This window comes from Akebia trifoliata, chromosome 11 (assembly GCF_017979445.1).
Source record: "Akebia trifoliata isolate Shusen 1 chromosome 11, ASM1797944v1, whole genome shotgun sequence".
NCBI classification, from domain to species: domain Eukaryota; kingdom Viridiplantae; phylum Streptophyta; class Magnoliopsida; order Ranunculales; family Lardizabalaceae; genus Akebia; species Akebia trifoliata.
The window spans coordinates 46,981,959-46,995,877 of record NC_141385.1 but is presented as its reverse complement, the minus strand read 5'-3'; the positions used below and the strand labels follow the sequence as shown (position 1 = coordinate 46,995,877).

Sequence of the window (13,919 nt, the reverse complement as noted above, 5' to 3'; positions counted from 1 at the left end):
TTTTCTACAATGTCCATAGCTAGTAAGAATAAGGACATGATAAAACGCTTGATTCTCGTGTGTGCTAAATTAGTTTTTGTAATTTTAATTTTAATTTTTTTTATAATTAATTACAAAATTAATCTTTTCTTTTTAATATAATAGTTTTCCCTTTAAATGAGATGATATTTTCTGCCTACTATAAAATTATAAAAAGAAAAATTTTAAAAAAGAGAAAAAAAAAAAAACTTAAATAAAAAAAAATCTTGATCTAATACTTTGAAAATGTGTGGTCATTGAATATTCAAATTTAAAATTAAAATCTAATGGTAAAAAATAACTTTTTTTTTTCTCATAATTATTTTATTTATTTATTTTTTTAATTCTTAAATTTATATACTCTACATCCCTGTGGCATAGGATTATGTTTTTGGATGCTAGTTGAATGGGCAGTTAGGAAACTTTCCTTCGTAGCTTAGTAGGGAAATTGATTTCTTTTATATAAGTTGACAAGATCTCTGATAGTGGTGCTATTATAGGTTGACAATGGTTTAAGAGGGGATCAACTAGTTGCACACCACTCACTACCAATTGCACTTCATCACTTAAAGATTTCTCCTCTTTATACGAGACCCCTCCTTTATTAGACTGATTATCTTCTGGTTCTTGAATAGAAGCCAAAGCCATGGCACGTGCTTCATGAAGTCGAAACTTGATATTTGAAGCTGGAAACCCTTTAGGTTGTTGCATGAGTTGTTGCTCACGTGATTGAGCACCCATTTCTTTCCATCGATCGAGCAATGGCTAGTAAATAAGCAACAGTAGCAGAGCTGATGTTAGAATAATAAACGGCCTTGATTCCAAGTCGATTTGTTAAAGAAGGAATCCAATGGATGAAATCGAAGAAAACTATATGAGGTTTGAGATCAATGAAGGAAGCTTCGATATCTTTTTGGGTTCGATCCATGGCCATAGCGAGGAGGCAAAGGATGTGGGGTGGAACATCACTTGTGATCTCAGCACCAAATGGAAGTCCATCAATACGAGGGATCACAACTGGGATTAAGTTGATGAGATTAGTATTGACAAAATCATCTCTTCCCATAATTATGGATTGCACCAGATCAGGAATTTCTTATTTTAGGCAATATTGACAGAATCATATCTTTCCATTCACATAATTATGGATTGCACAAGATCAGGAATTTCTTATTTTATGCATCTGTTATAATAGCATATTTTTCTTATATTTCCATTATTAGTTTCATTGTAAGCTTATATATTCTGTAAAACAGAACACAAAAACATATACACAGTATTATTCAAATTCATCTCTTTTTCTTTCTAACATGGTATCAGACTAGAACAAGGTCTCGCAACTCCATGGCTGAATCTTCCAACTCAACTCTCCCTTCCCTTCCTTCCCCTTATCTTCTTCATCCCTCAGATTCACCAAGCTTAACTCTTGTCAGTGGACTTCTAACCGGCGACAACTATCCCAAATGGCAAAAAGCCATGACCCGAGCCCTCAATGCCAAAAATAAACTTAGTTTTATTGATGGTACCCTCAAACCTCCTAAACCTAACACACCCGAATACACCCAATGGAACCAAACGAAGGATATGGTTCTTACCTGGATTCTCAATTCAATCAGTCCCTCTCTTGCCAATTCTCTTGAATATCATACCAACCCACGTGATGTTTGGGTTGATCTTTCCTCTCGGTTTTGGCATGGCAATAATGCCAGAATTTACCAACTCAAACGGACTCTCTCTTCAATACACCAAACCACAAATTCTGTCCATGATTACTACAACCAAATCAAACAAATTTGGGATGAACTCAGTCATCTCCAACAGAGCACTGACCTCAAAGCTTTAAAGCAACAAGCTGATGATGAACAGGTGTTCCAGTTCCTCCTCGGCCTCAATGATTCCTTCGCCTCCCTCCGCACTCAAATCTTAGCTATGGATCCACTCCCACCCATAAGCAAAGTCTTCTCTATTTTGTTTCAAGAAGAGCAACAAAGGCTGCTCAATATTCAACCATCTTCATCGGAAACCATGGCCATGGCAGTCCGATCTGGTGGACGCCCCCGAGATCATTGTTGGACTCTTGTGGGTTATCCCCCTGGTCGCAACCCGCGATCCAAGACCCAGCCATCCATTCTTGGTCAGCCCCCATCCAGCATAAACCAGATCGCCGCTGCTCCGTCGGCCTCAAGTCCGATACCTGGCTTGTCACCGGAGTTATACCAGAAGCTTCTTAGCTTGCTTGCGCCATCTTCCTCTCCGATTGAGTCCTCTATTAACTTCATTGGTAATCTCTTCTCCCCTAACCTTGATTTTCCTCTCAATCGACACCTCCATTGGGTGGTAGACAGTGGCGCGAGCCACCATATCTGCCACCACAAGGAAGTTTTCACCGATCTCCAACCTCTAGCAGCCCCCCACTCCATTCGACTTCCCACGGGTCAGGATATTCCTGCCGAGGGTCTTGGCACATGTGTTCTATCTCCATTTCTAACCCTAACTCAAGTTTATTTTGTTCCTCTTTTAACCTTCAATTTATTATCTGTTTCCCAAATTGCCCTTCACAACTCTTGCATTATTACTTTCTCTTCTAATAATTGCTTATTTCAGGACCCACAGTCAATGAAGCCGATTGGAACGGGTGAACTCTGCAATGGGCTCTACGTGTACCGTCCTGAAACCCCTATGATTTTCGCTGCTCAATCCACTGCTAATAAGACTCTATGGCATCAACGGCTAGGTCATCCCTCCAGTTTTATTATTCCTAATGTTTTAGATTCCCCTTGTATTCTTTCTGATTGCGATGTTTGTGCTCGTTCTAAGCACACAAGATTACCCTTTCCAAATTTTGCTAATAAAAGTGTTTTTGCTTTTAATCGAATTTTTTGTGATATTTGGGGTGGATATCATACATCTTCCTTATCTGGAGCACATTATTTCCTTACAATAGTGGATGATTTTTCCCGCACAACTTGGATATATTTAATGCGTTTTAAATCTGAAACTTACACTCATTTAATGCACTTTTTTGCTCTTGTCCAAAATCAATTTAACACCAATGTTAAAATCATTAGAACTGATAATGGACAAGAATTTCTCTCTCATCAATTTCAAACTTATCTTCTTGACCACGGCATTATTCACGAACGTACCTGTGTTGAAACTCCTCAACAAAATGGTGTTGCGGAGCGTAAACACCGGCACCTTCTTAATGTTGCTCGCAGTCTTCGTTTTCAAGCACACTTACCCCTACCTTTTTGGGGTGATTGTATTCTCACTGCTGCATACCTCATCAATCGCACTCCCAGTCGTACTCTTCAAAATAAATCACCCTTTGAGGTTCTCTTTAACAAAATACCCAACTACGATCATCTTCGTGTGTTCGGGTGCCTCTGTTATGCACAAACTCTTCGTGCTCACTGTGATAAATTTTCTCCTCGTGCTACTAAATGTGTCTTTCTCGGCTATCCTAGCACTCACAAAGCATACAAACTCTACAATCTTGATACACGGTCCATTTCTTATTCTCGTGATGTCACCTTCCATGAAGGACAATTCCCTTTTCAAGATATTTTTGACACCTCCTCCTCTCCTTCTTTATCTCCAATCATTCCTCTTCCCGTTCCTGAACTCATTTTACCTACTTCTCAAACACCTCTAAACCCTCCTCAAACTTTACCCTCTTCATCTTCAGCTCCTCAAAATCCAATCCCCTCATCTTCACCTCCACCTATCTCTCGTCCCCGCCGCCATACTACACGACCTCCCTATCTCCATGACTATATATGCCCCACCTTACATACAGAGCCCACGGCGTCTTCACCTACTACAACGGCTTCAGGTACTGCTCATCCTTTATCTGTTTTTCTTTCATATTCTCGTTTTTCTCCCTCACATATTACTTATTTAAATGCTCTCACCTCTTGTATTGAACCCTCATGTTATTCTGATGCTCTCAAACATCCTCATTGGCGTGAGGCAATGTCCACCGAGTTCCAGGCTCTAGAAGCTAATTCCACTTGGACTCTTGACCATCTTCCACCTGGTAAGATACCCATTGGCTGTAAATGGGTTTTCAAAATCAAACTCAAAGCTGATGGATCCATTGAGAGATATAAAGCCCGACTGGTTGCCAAGGGCTACACTCAAGTTGAAGGACTTGACTATCATGAGACTTTTGCTCCAGTAGCCAAAATGACCAATGTCCGTTGCTTATTGGCCATTGTTGCTACAAAAAATTGGATCATTCATCAGCTCAATGTCAACAATGCCTTCTTACACGTCGATCTTGATGAAGAAGTCTACATGAACCCACCTCCTGGCTATTGCACTCAGGGGGAGACTCGTGTTTGTCAACTTAGAAAATCCTTATATGGTCTCAAGCAAGCCTCCCGCAACTGGTTTTTCAAACTAACTACTGTGCTTCTTGATATGGGTTTTCGTCAATCTCAGGCTGATCACTCCTTATTCACTTTTGTTACTCACACAAGCATCACTATTGTTCTTGTATATGTTGACGACATCTTAGTTGCTGGCAATGATCTTTCCCAAATTGAGTTTTTCAAGAATCATCTCTCCACTCACTTCAAAACCAAGGATCTTGGCTCTCTGAAGTTCTTTCTTGGCCTTGAAGTTGCACGTTCTTCTGTAGGTATTTTCTTGAATCAGCGAAAATATGCTCTTGATATACTTTCTGACAGTGGTCAACTTGGTGCCCGGATCGCTTCTTTTCCGATGGAACAACATTTGAAGCTTTCCAATGAAGATGGATCTCTACTTCCTGATCCTAGCATTTATCGTCGTCTAGTTGGTCGTCTCATTTACTTGACCATCACTCGACTTGATATTGTTTATGCCGTCAACATTCTTAGTCAGTTTATGCATGCTCCTCGTGTTCCTCATATGACTGCTGCTACACGTGTTCTTCGTTACATCAAAGGAACCCCTGGCCAAGGCATTTTTTTCCTCTTCCAGCACCACTCAGGTTACAGCTTATACAGATTCTGATTGGGCCAGTTGCCCTACCACCCGTCGTTCCACCACAGGTTACTTTATCCAGCTCGGTACCAGTCCGATCTCGTGGCGTACAAAAAAACAGACTACCGTTGCTCGTTCTTCCGCTGAAGCTGAATACCGCGCCATGGCTGTCACCACCTGTGAGCTCACCTGGATAAAACAACTTCTCACTGATCTTGGCATCCCTCATCCCGAGCCTTTCCATCTCTACTGTGATAATCAGTCTGCACTTCACATTGCTCACAATCCAGTGTTCCATGAACGTACTAAACACATTGAGATCGATTGTCACATCATTCGCGACAAAATTCGCTCAGGCCTCCTCAAAGCAATTCACACTTCTTCACATGAGCAAATTGCAGATATCTTCACCAAAGCTTTAGGCCATGATCTTTTCCATCATTTCTCATGCAAGTTGGGCATTACGGATCTTCATGCGCCAACTTGAGGGGGAGTATTGACAAAATCATCTCTTCCCATAATTATGGATTGCACCAGATCAGGAATTTCTTATTTTAGGCAATATTGACAGAATCATCTCTTTCCATTCACATAATTATGGATTGCACAAGATCAGGAATTTCTTATTTTATGCATTTGTTATAATAGCATATTTTTCTTATATTTCCATTATTAGTTTCATTGTAAGCTTCTATATTCTGTAAAACAGAACACAAAAACATATACACAGTATTATTCAAATTCATCTCTTTTTCTTTCTAACAATTAGGGTATATGTTGAGAGGTTCAAGTTTGAAGTGGGCTTGGGGAGGATAGAAGAAGGAGACTTTGTGGCCTTTGTGAGCAAGTTTGTTGGCTAGACGAAGGAAGGCAGTTAGATGACCGAAAGCTAGCCATGGATACATGGCTATGTGAAGTTTGTGAGAATTAGACATTGTTGATATGTTGGGAGATGAGGCGACTGAATCAAGGTGTTGTTTACAGGTAAGGTTGGTTGTTGACATAAGACAACGCGAGAATGGTACTATAGAACTGTGTAGAACGTTCATATACAGGAAAGGGGAAATTATTAAAAAAAAAAATCTCATTAAATTTTTTTTTTTTTTTTTTTCAGAATTTGTCAAAAGAAATTAACTTTGGCCTTTTAAGAGTAGATTAAAATAAATTTTTTTTTTAAACTTTTGGTCCTTAAACCACCGTTTTAAAAAAAAAAAAGAAAAACTTTCGCATATTTAAGGGCCGTTTTTTTTTAATTATGAAAAAAAGCAACATAAATTTAAGGGCCGAAATTTTTTTATCCTTAAAACTCGCGCCATTGAACAATAGAAAAATGGAGGATTAAGAGAAAATCAATTTTCAATTTTAATGGAGATTCAATTCTCTCTCAGTTAACAAAATTCTCAAGGAATTACAGGCCCAAATCTCTTACATGTCATTAACGACTTCTAAACTCCACCTTGACAGAAGAAGAAACTCATTGGGCACCTGTGGCAATAGCAATAGTTGGTGTGGCAATAACACCTCTTTTTAAATATAAATAACATAGCTGTATACATGTGAATTAGTTAGTCTAAAAATCTTGTAGAAGAACAAGAGACAAAAACCAAAAATCTGTAACAATAGAATGAGAGCTAGGAGAGATTACAAAGAAGAAAGAGGTTGATCTTCTCTTTGGGTAAAAATTAAGCTTTCTTCTTGGGACGAACTTGTGGGCTGTGCAAGTCATTGGTTTCTTCATATAGTGGATTCCCCCTTCACCCCCGTGGACTCTATGCACATCACTGAACCACGTAAATATTGTGTGAGCATCTCTTTACTTGCTATTTACGTTCGTAGGTAATTCATACTTTACTTTAATTGTTAGTGGTGTTGGTCATTGTTTCTTTGGTGTGTTTGGAACTTGGTGTAAGTTCCGATTAAGGGTTTCTCTAAAGGTGGTTTGCTTCCGTGGCTCCCCTCCCAACCATGGTTTTTAAACTCGTCCGAGACCGAGACGTATCGCCCGAGTTAACTCGGTATCAGAGCTGAACGAAACCAACTCACAAAGTGATTTTTTTGACCGAGTTTTACATCTCATGTACAAATTTTTGAGTTATCTCATGAGACGTCTCAAACGTATCGGAAAACTCGTCCGAGACGACTCGGTATCGGAGCTGAATGAGACGAGACGCGATACCGAGTTTAAAAACCATGCTCCCAACATCACCTATACAAACAATTATCCACTAGGCTCACATTAGTAGAGCCTAGTTTCATACCCATTAACGGTCTTGGAATCGGTCCAAACAAGTAGTTTCCTCCAAGCAACAAGCTCAAAAATGGCAGAGTACCTATCACAGGAACAATAGTCTTTAAAGCATATTGAGTGGATATCATCTCTATAAACTTGTTGTTCTCCATCGACAGTGCAGAGAGCTTTGGCATTATCGCCATGAATCCTAGTAAACAATCCTTGAACCTCATTGTTGCTCAAATCAAGTGCTATTAGCTCGCTTTGGGTACCCATGTTTCTTGGTTCTTGTAAAAATGCGAACTTGTTGTGAGAGAGGGTGATTTGTTCCAAAGATGGATGATCGAAAAAAAAAAACACGACTCTTTAAGGGCCGAAATTTTTAGTTTTTAATATTTTTTTTTTTTTTAAAATCGACATTTAAAAGGTCGATTTTGGTTCATTTTGACAAATTCTAAATAAAAGTTATTTTTTTTAAAGTAATATTTAAAATAATTTGTTTTTGTTTTTGTTTTTATTTTTACTTCCCTTGAAGGAAAATAAATATTAAAGCCGTACCTACTCCTACTACGTTGAAAATGCTAGACTCATAATAGATTAACAATTTGAATGATGTGTTTTAATATTTAATTGGAGTGTGATGAATAATTTAAGAAATTGGGTTGGAATAAGTTAAAGTTGGGGTGCCAATAGCACCTCTCTTTTTCCTAACCAAATCAGTCATTTTCTACTTAAAAAATCCTACCATATTTGGGAGGTTTGAAGGTTGAAGAGGTGAGGGTTGATGTGAATTACTATTTTGGGCGCCTTTGAATATAGCAAAATTCTGATTTTGGTACACTGTTCATTTTAATTCTTAAAACATGTTTTTCAGTGAGTCTGTCACTTTTATAATCAACAATCTCATTGATAAAATATCAACAAACTCGCGGATAATAATATCAAGGGTATTTGAATGTAAAATTACATGCAATCTCATTGATAATTTACCAGTTAGATCATTAATTATAAAAATGACGAACTCACTAGAAAACATGTTTTGAGAATTAAAATGAATAATGTACCAGAACTGAATTTTTATCATAAGTTGTAAACGTTCGCAAAAATTTTGTATGTAATCTTAAGGTTACTAAAATGTAGGATACATTTTTTTTTTTTCGCTAGAGATGTTGAATATGTCTGATTTCTTGGACCAACCAAAATTTTATTGAATTATTTCACTCTTGGGTCAGATTGATTTGATCCACCGGACCAGATAACCTAACTAGTTTGTCTCTACCCTCTACAGTCGGCATTGAAATGTGTGACCATTAAATTGCTGGGCCACCATTTGTTTTGTCAACTTGTAAGAATGGGGGTTGGAAAATATTAAAGCGCATGGGAATTAAGCTCAACCTGAGAAGCCATAAATGTATGTGGTGGTTAGGATCAACACTCAATTATTAGAAGCTCTTTTTAAATTTAAATTACTGTTTGGCAAATTTCTCTAATAATTCTTACTTTTACAAGAAGCTGAAATTTGTCACAAGCAAGAAGTTACTCAAATCGGTCTCCAGTTCTGATGTATGAATTTAATTAATTTCTAGACTTTGATACCCTTATTTTAATTATTTAATATAAACATACAATTCTACAAAGATTTCCAATCAAAATTTCTAATTAATTACCAGCATATCAAAAGAAACTATTTCCCAAAATGCACCTCTAACCAAACAATACATTTGCAGTCGCGCTTCCATTAATTGCTTCCATTTCCTACACTTGCTGCAGTAACTCTTGCAACTTGCAAGTAGAATCCTAAACAAAGCCTTTGCTGTGCAGATACAATACTACCGGGAGTAGAATACCTACAGACTTTAAATGTCCTTTTGCATGCCAACAAGAATTATTGTCAAAGTCTGTCTAACCTTACTAACTTCGTAAGATTTTTACTCTTACCGAGGGTCGTTGAGTCCACTTTCAAGCCCAATTATGCACGCTTGCCCATAAAATAAAAACGAGTGGCTAGCACCACTTAAGGTTGGCCAAACTCTCACGGGTAAATAAGGTGGAAAGAATTGCCATTCAATTAGTGGTTTATTAGACCTTTATTCATTATTATTGAGGGTCTGTGTGATTGTGCGGGTCAAGGGGGATAGGTGACAATGGATTTTCCAGAAAAGAGGAATTGGGATATATATAATTTTTCATTTACATGGAAAAATGTAATTTACCTAAGGAAAGCGATTTTCTCATATCTAGTAGCATATTTTTATTAATCAACTAATTATTTCAAAAGACCGATTTCTTGGAGAGAGGGAGAAGTATGAACATGAGAGGATCATGAGATTTAATTGGGGTATAACACACCCGAAAGTGAAGGAAGATATATAATCAACACTCTCCCTCACTCTTAAAGTTGGAAAGAATCGAACTTGTGATCAACCACCTATTCTAGAAGATCGATCTTGGAGAGGAGGACAACTATAAATATAAGAGGTCACGAGCTTAATTGGGTTACCCTACGATATACTCGAGAGTGGAGGAAGATATACACTGGAACAAATTTCCCACCCACCATCTCAAGAATATATATATATATATGGGAGCGGTTCAGCAGCCCCTTATGGTGCCACACATGGTGCCACGTATTTTTTGTAAATTACTTTTGATGGGGTTACAAGTTTTGGAATAGGCTGATTTTTTGTGAGGATGATCTCTACGGTGAAGAGATCATCCTCACAAAAAATCAGCTCATTTTGAAACTTCTAACCCAAATTTACTAGTTGAAGAATCGTAGACCATCTAATTTTTGTAAATCACTTTTGACAGGGTTAGAAGTTTTGGAATAGGCTGATTTTTGGTGAGGATGATCTCCTCATCATAGAGATCATCCTCACAAAAAATCAGCTCATTCCAAAGCTTGTAACCCATGTTTTGAAAAATGTGTGGCACCATAATGAGGCTGCTGAACCACTCCCTATATATATATATATATATATATATTACTTTCTTAACTTAATTATAATTTATGCTTCTTCTTTTTTTTTTTGTTAAATATTATAATTTAATGCTATTATTGCACAATTACCCTCATCCGTAAATTTTGAAAATCACAGATTTTGACATTTTCTAGATGCAATCGCTGGAGATCTTTTTCCCAAGGAATTCATTTTTCAATGTCCATATTTCTCAAAATTTTGTTTTCTTCTAAAGACAATTTTTACTTAATCATGGAGAACCTTATTCTTATTTAATATGCGATTCTCGTGGGGAGTTGGATCACGTGTTCAGCTACCCATTTCTCAATCTCTTTTGAGGCTTGGAATATAGCTTGCTCTATTTAGTACATTTCTCTTTCTTTATTTATACGTGAGTTCTCAATCTCAACTTTCCATCTACGCAAACTCTCTCTCTCTCTCTCTCTCTCTCTCTCTCAAAGATGCCTCGAACTACATTACACATAACCATGTACCCTTGGTTTGCCATGGGCCACCTGACTGCCTTCCTTCACATTTCCAACAAACTAGCAGAGAGAGGCCACACTATCTCGTTCATAATACCAACCAAAACACAAGCCAAATTAGAGCATTTCAACCTTCACCCTCACCTCATCCGTTTCATCCCCCTTGTCGTCCCTCAGGTAGATGGTCTCCCACCAGGTGCCGAGACCACTGCGGACGTACCCTATCCCTTACATTCCCTCATCATGACTGCCATGGACCGCACAAAGAAAGACATTGAAGCCATGCTACATGACCTTATGCCAGATTTGATCTTCTTTGATTTCGCTCATTGGATCCCAGCCTTGGTTCGCCAGCTGAGTATAAAGTCCGTACACTATTGCATCATCAGCGCTGGGAGTATTGCTTACCTATTAGTGCCAGCACGAAAGCTGGATAACGATGATCAAATATCCGAAGCCAACTTAATGCAACCACCACTAGGCTTTCCACCTTCATCAATCAAGTTTCATGTCCACGAAGCTCGTAGCACGGCCTTATTCAAGCAAAAAGAGTTCGGCAGCGGCATCTCATTCGACAAACGTCAAATGATCTCTTTAAAAGAGTGCGACGTAATCGCTATCAGAACATGCCGGGAGATCGAAGGCCCTTACTGCGAATATCTTGAGCGCCAATTTAATAAGCTGGTTCTTCTGTCTGGGTATGTTGTGCCCGAGCCGCCGACCTCCCAATTAGAAGAGAAGTGGGCAAAGTGGTTGGGAGAATTCAAGATAGGCTCTGTGGTCTACTGTGCATTTGGAAGTGAATGCACCTTGAAGAATGATCAATTCCAAGAGCTGTTGCTCGGTTTTGAGTTGACAAATTTACCCTTCTTTGCGGCATTGAAACCACCAATGGGAGCTAAATCAATCGAGGAAGCCTTGCCGAAGGGATACTTGGAAAGGGTTGAAGGAAGGGGAGTGGTTCATGGGGGATGGGTTCAACAACAATTGATATTGAGTCATCCCTCGGTTGGGTGTTTCGTGACTCATTGTGGGTCTGGATCTTTGTCTGAGGCTTTGGTGAATGAATGCCAGCTAGTGCTATTGCCTCAATTTGGGGACCAGTTTGTGAATGCTAGAATGATGGGCGGTGATTTGAAGGTTGGGATTGAAGTTAAGAAAGGAGAAGAAGATGGTTTGTTCACAAGGGAAAGTGTGTGCAATGCAGTGAAGTTAGCGATGGATGAAAATGACGAGTTTGCTAGAGAGGTGAGAGCAAACCATACTAAGTGGAAAGATTTCTTGTTAACAGAATGCATTGAATCATCCTACACTGATAGTTTCATTGAGAAGTTGAAAGGTCTACTTGTATGATTTATCTTATTTAACTTTTATCTTTTGCTAAGTATGACCACGGATTATATATATCTATGGAATAAATTCTAATATTAAAGGGCCTCCTGGATTATAATTTTATTCATTTTGATGAAAATGACTTTGATATTGTAATCAGGGGCTATAAATTAAGGGCCCCACCCTGATTTTTTAATAGAGGCTAATGTCGGCAGGAGTATTCTCTCTATCAAAATAAACTAAACATTTCTTCAATTACAACTCCTCTTCTAGCAAGCCAATTAGCAGCCCTAAAGATATCCGAATTTGACACAAGTCAATCGGCCATCTTATTGCCTTGTCCCCAAGCGTGAATAAATTCTTTAAGATTTTTATTGAACAATTTATTATTCTAGTGAATTCTTGGGTCAAGAAAACTTTCTTCCCTATAATGCATTTTTTTAGAAAAATTGGATCTCTGCTAAATAGCTGGACAAGCTTGAGTAACCAAGGAGACTCTTTCTGGTCCATAATATATGATTCATTGTTTGCTACCTCCTCAAACAAAGGGATATATTTATCTGGGTACGTAAATATGTATTTTAAAGTTATATCCGATTACATAATTTGACCAAAAGTTTTATCCGTTTCCATATTTACACTTTTCATTTAATATCAAATATCATTTGTTGAATGTTTTGTGTTGCTAAAAAGTGTCGAATCATGATGTTACACTACATGAAAAAAAAAAAGGTGGTACATTCGACGCAATCCTTTTAAACACTATACGAAAAAGGGGTAAATTTGACGGGTCTTGACATCGAATTTATCCCTTTTTTCATGTGTGTTAGTGGTCATTGTTTGTTTGTGAAATCAATAACTGTAGCATCTCGCTCACAAGTGAATTTTCCATAAATTGGATATCATCATTACAAAATTTTAATCCATGTCAATATTTCTTTACTAGAATTTCAAAACTTATACCACTCACTCAAATTGTAGATATAAGTCAATTGGTAATATTAAAATGGATTGATTTTGGTGACATTAACAACCATGTTGTGACTTACTTAATGCAAAATTGGATGATAAAAACTAGAGTAATGCTGGGGTGACACAGGCGTTACACTGTGATTCTCACAGTTCTGACGTGGCTTAATATCCACTTCACGCACTTAATGAATCATCTGCCATGTCATTAAGTAAAACATTAGGAAAAATAAAAAACGTGTTCTCCTCTTCATCTCATCAAACATTCTACCAGCAGAGACAATGTCCCCTGATTTTACAAACCCATCAATCATAGAATTCCAAGAAACAATATTCTCACAAGACATTCCTTCAAATACCTTACGAGCACTCTTGAGGTTTCCACACTGAAAGTACATATGAATTAGAGAATTCTGCACAAAGAGATCAGACCCAAAGTTGATTTTTAAAATGAAGCAGTGTATCTGTTTGCCTTCTTCAATGGAGGATAGTTAGGCACACAATTTGAAGACGAAAGGGAAGGTGAATTTGTCGGAAAGAATTTTTTTAGGGTCGTGGAGCATCAGATAGAAGAGCAAGAAAGCTTGTACAGGTTGATCAACTTGAGTGAGGGCTCTTATCAGAGTGTTATAGAGAAAATAAGAGGAATCAAAGGTTTGATTGAAAATGGAAAGAGCGTAATTAACATCATGGATGGATTTGGGAGAAGAAGATTGGAAGGAAGAACTGCATGATTCAACGATTTTGTCGAGATGAAGGGGTCGTGATGGAAGAGACCAGTTTTAATGGTGAGAGTGTGGAGTTGGATTTCTCTTGTGGTGTTATATTGGTGGAGAAGGGAGAGAGGAGAAGAAGGTGAAGAGAACGAGAGAGATGTTTTTTATGGAAGAATTGTTTGAAGTGGCATCTCCATCTCAAATAGTTTCTCTCTTTTTTCTGCACCATGAATTACAT

The 13,919-nt window shown here is 38.0% G+C and overlaps 1 protein-coding gene across 1 annotated transcript; it reads left to right on the top strand.

Annotated features, from left to right (window-relative positions):
* The first annotated feature begins 10,591 nt into the window (after window positions 1-10,591).
* On the top strand, window positions 10,592-12,101 carry LOC147392179 (cyanidin 3-O-galactoside 2''-O-xylosyltransferase FGGT1-like). The gene has a single exon (XM_086417171.1). It carries the CDS (start codon window positions 10,641-10,643, stop codon window positions 12,015-12,017), a length of 1,377 nt encoding a protein of 458 aa, XP_086273297.1. The 5' UTR covers window positions 10,592-10,640; the 3' UTR covers window positions 12,018-12,101.
* The last annotated feature ends 1,818 nt before the right edge of the window (window positions 12,102-13,919 follow it).

Bases quoted from the DNA above. Each gene is read 5' to 3' on its own strand.
- LOC147392179 (XM_086417171.1), top strand. From the start codon at position 10,641: ATGCCTCGAACTACATTACACATAACCATGTACCCTTGGTTTGCCATG.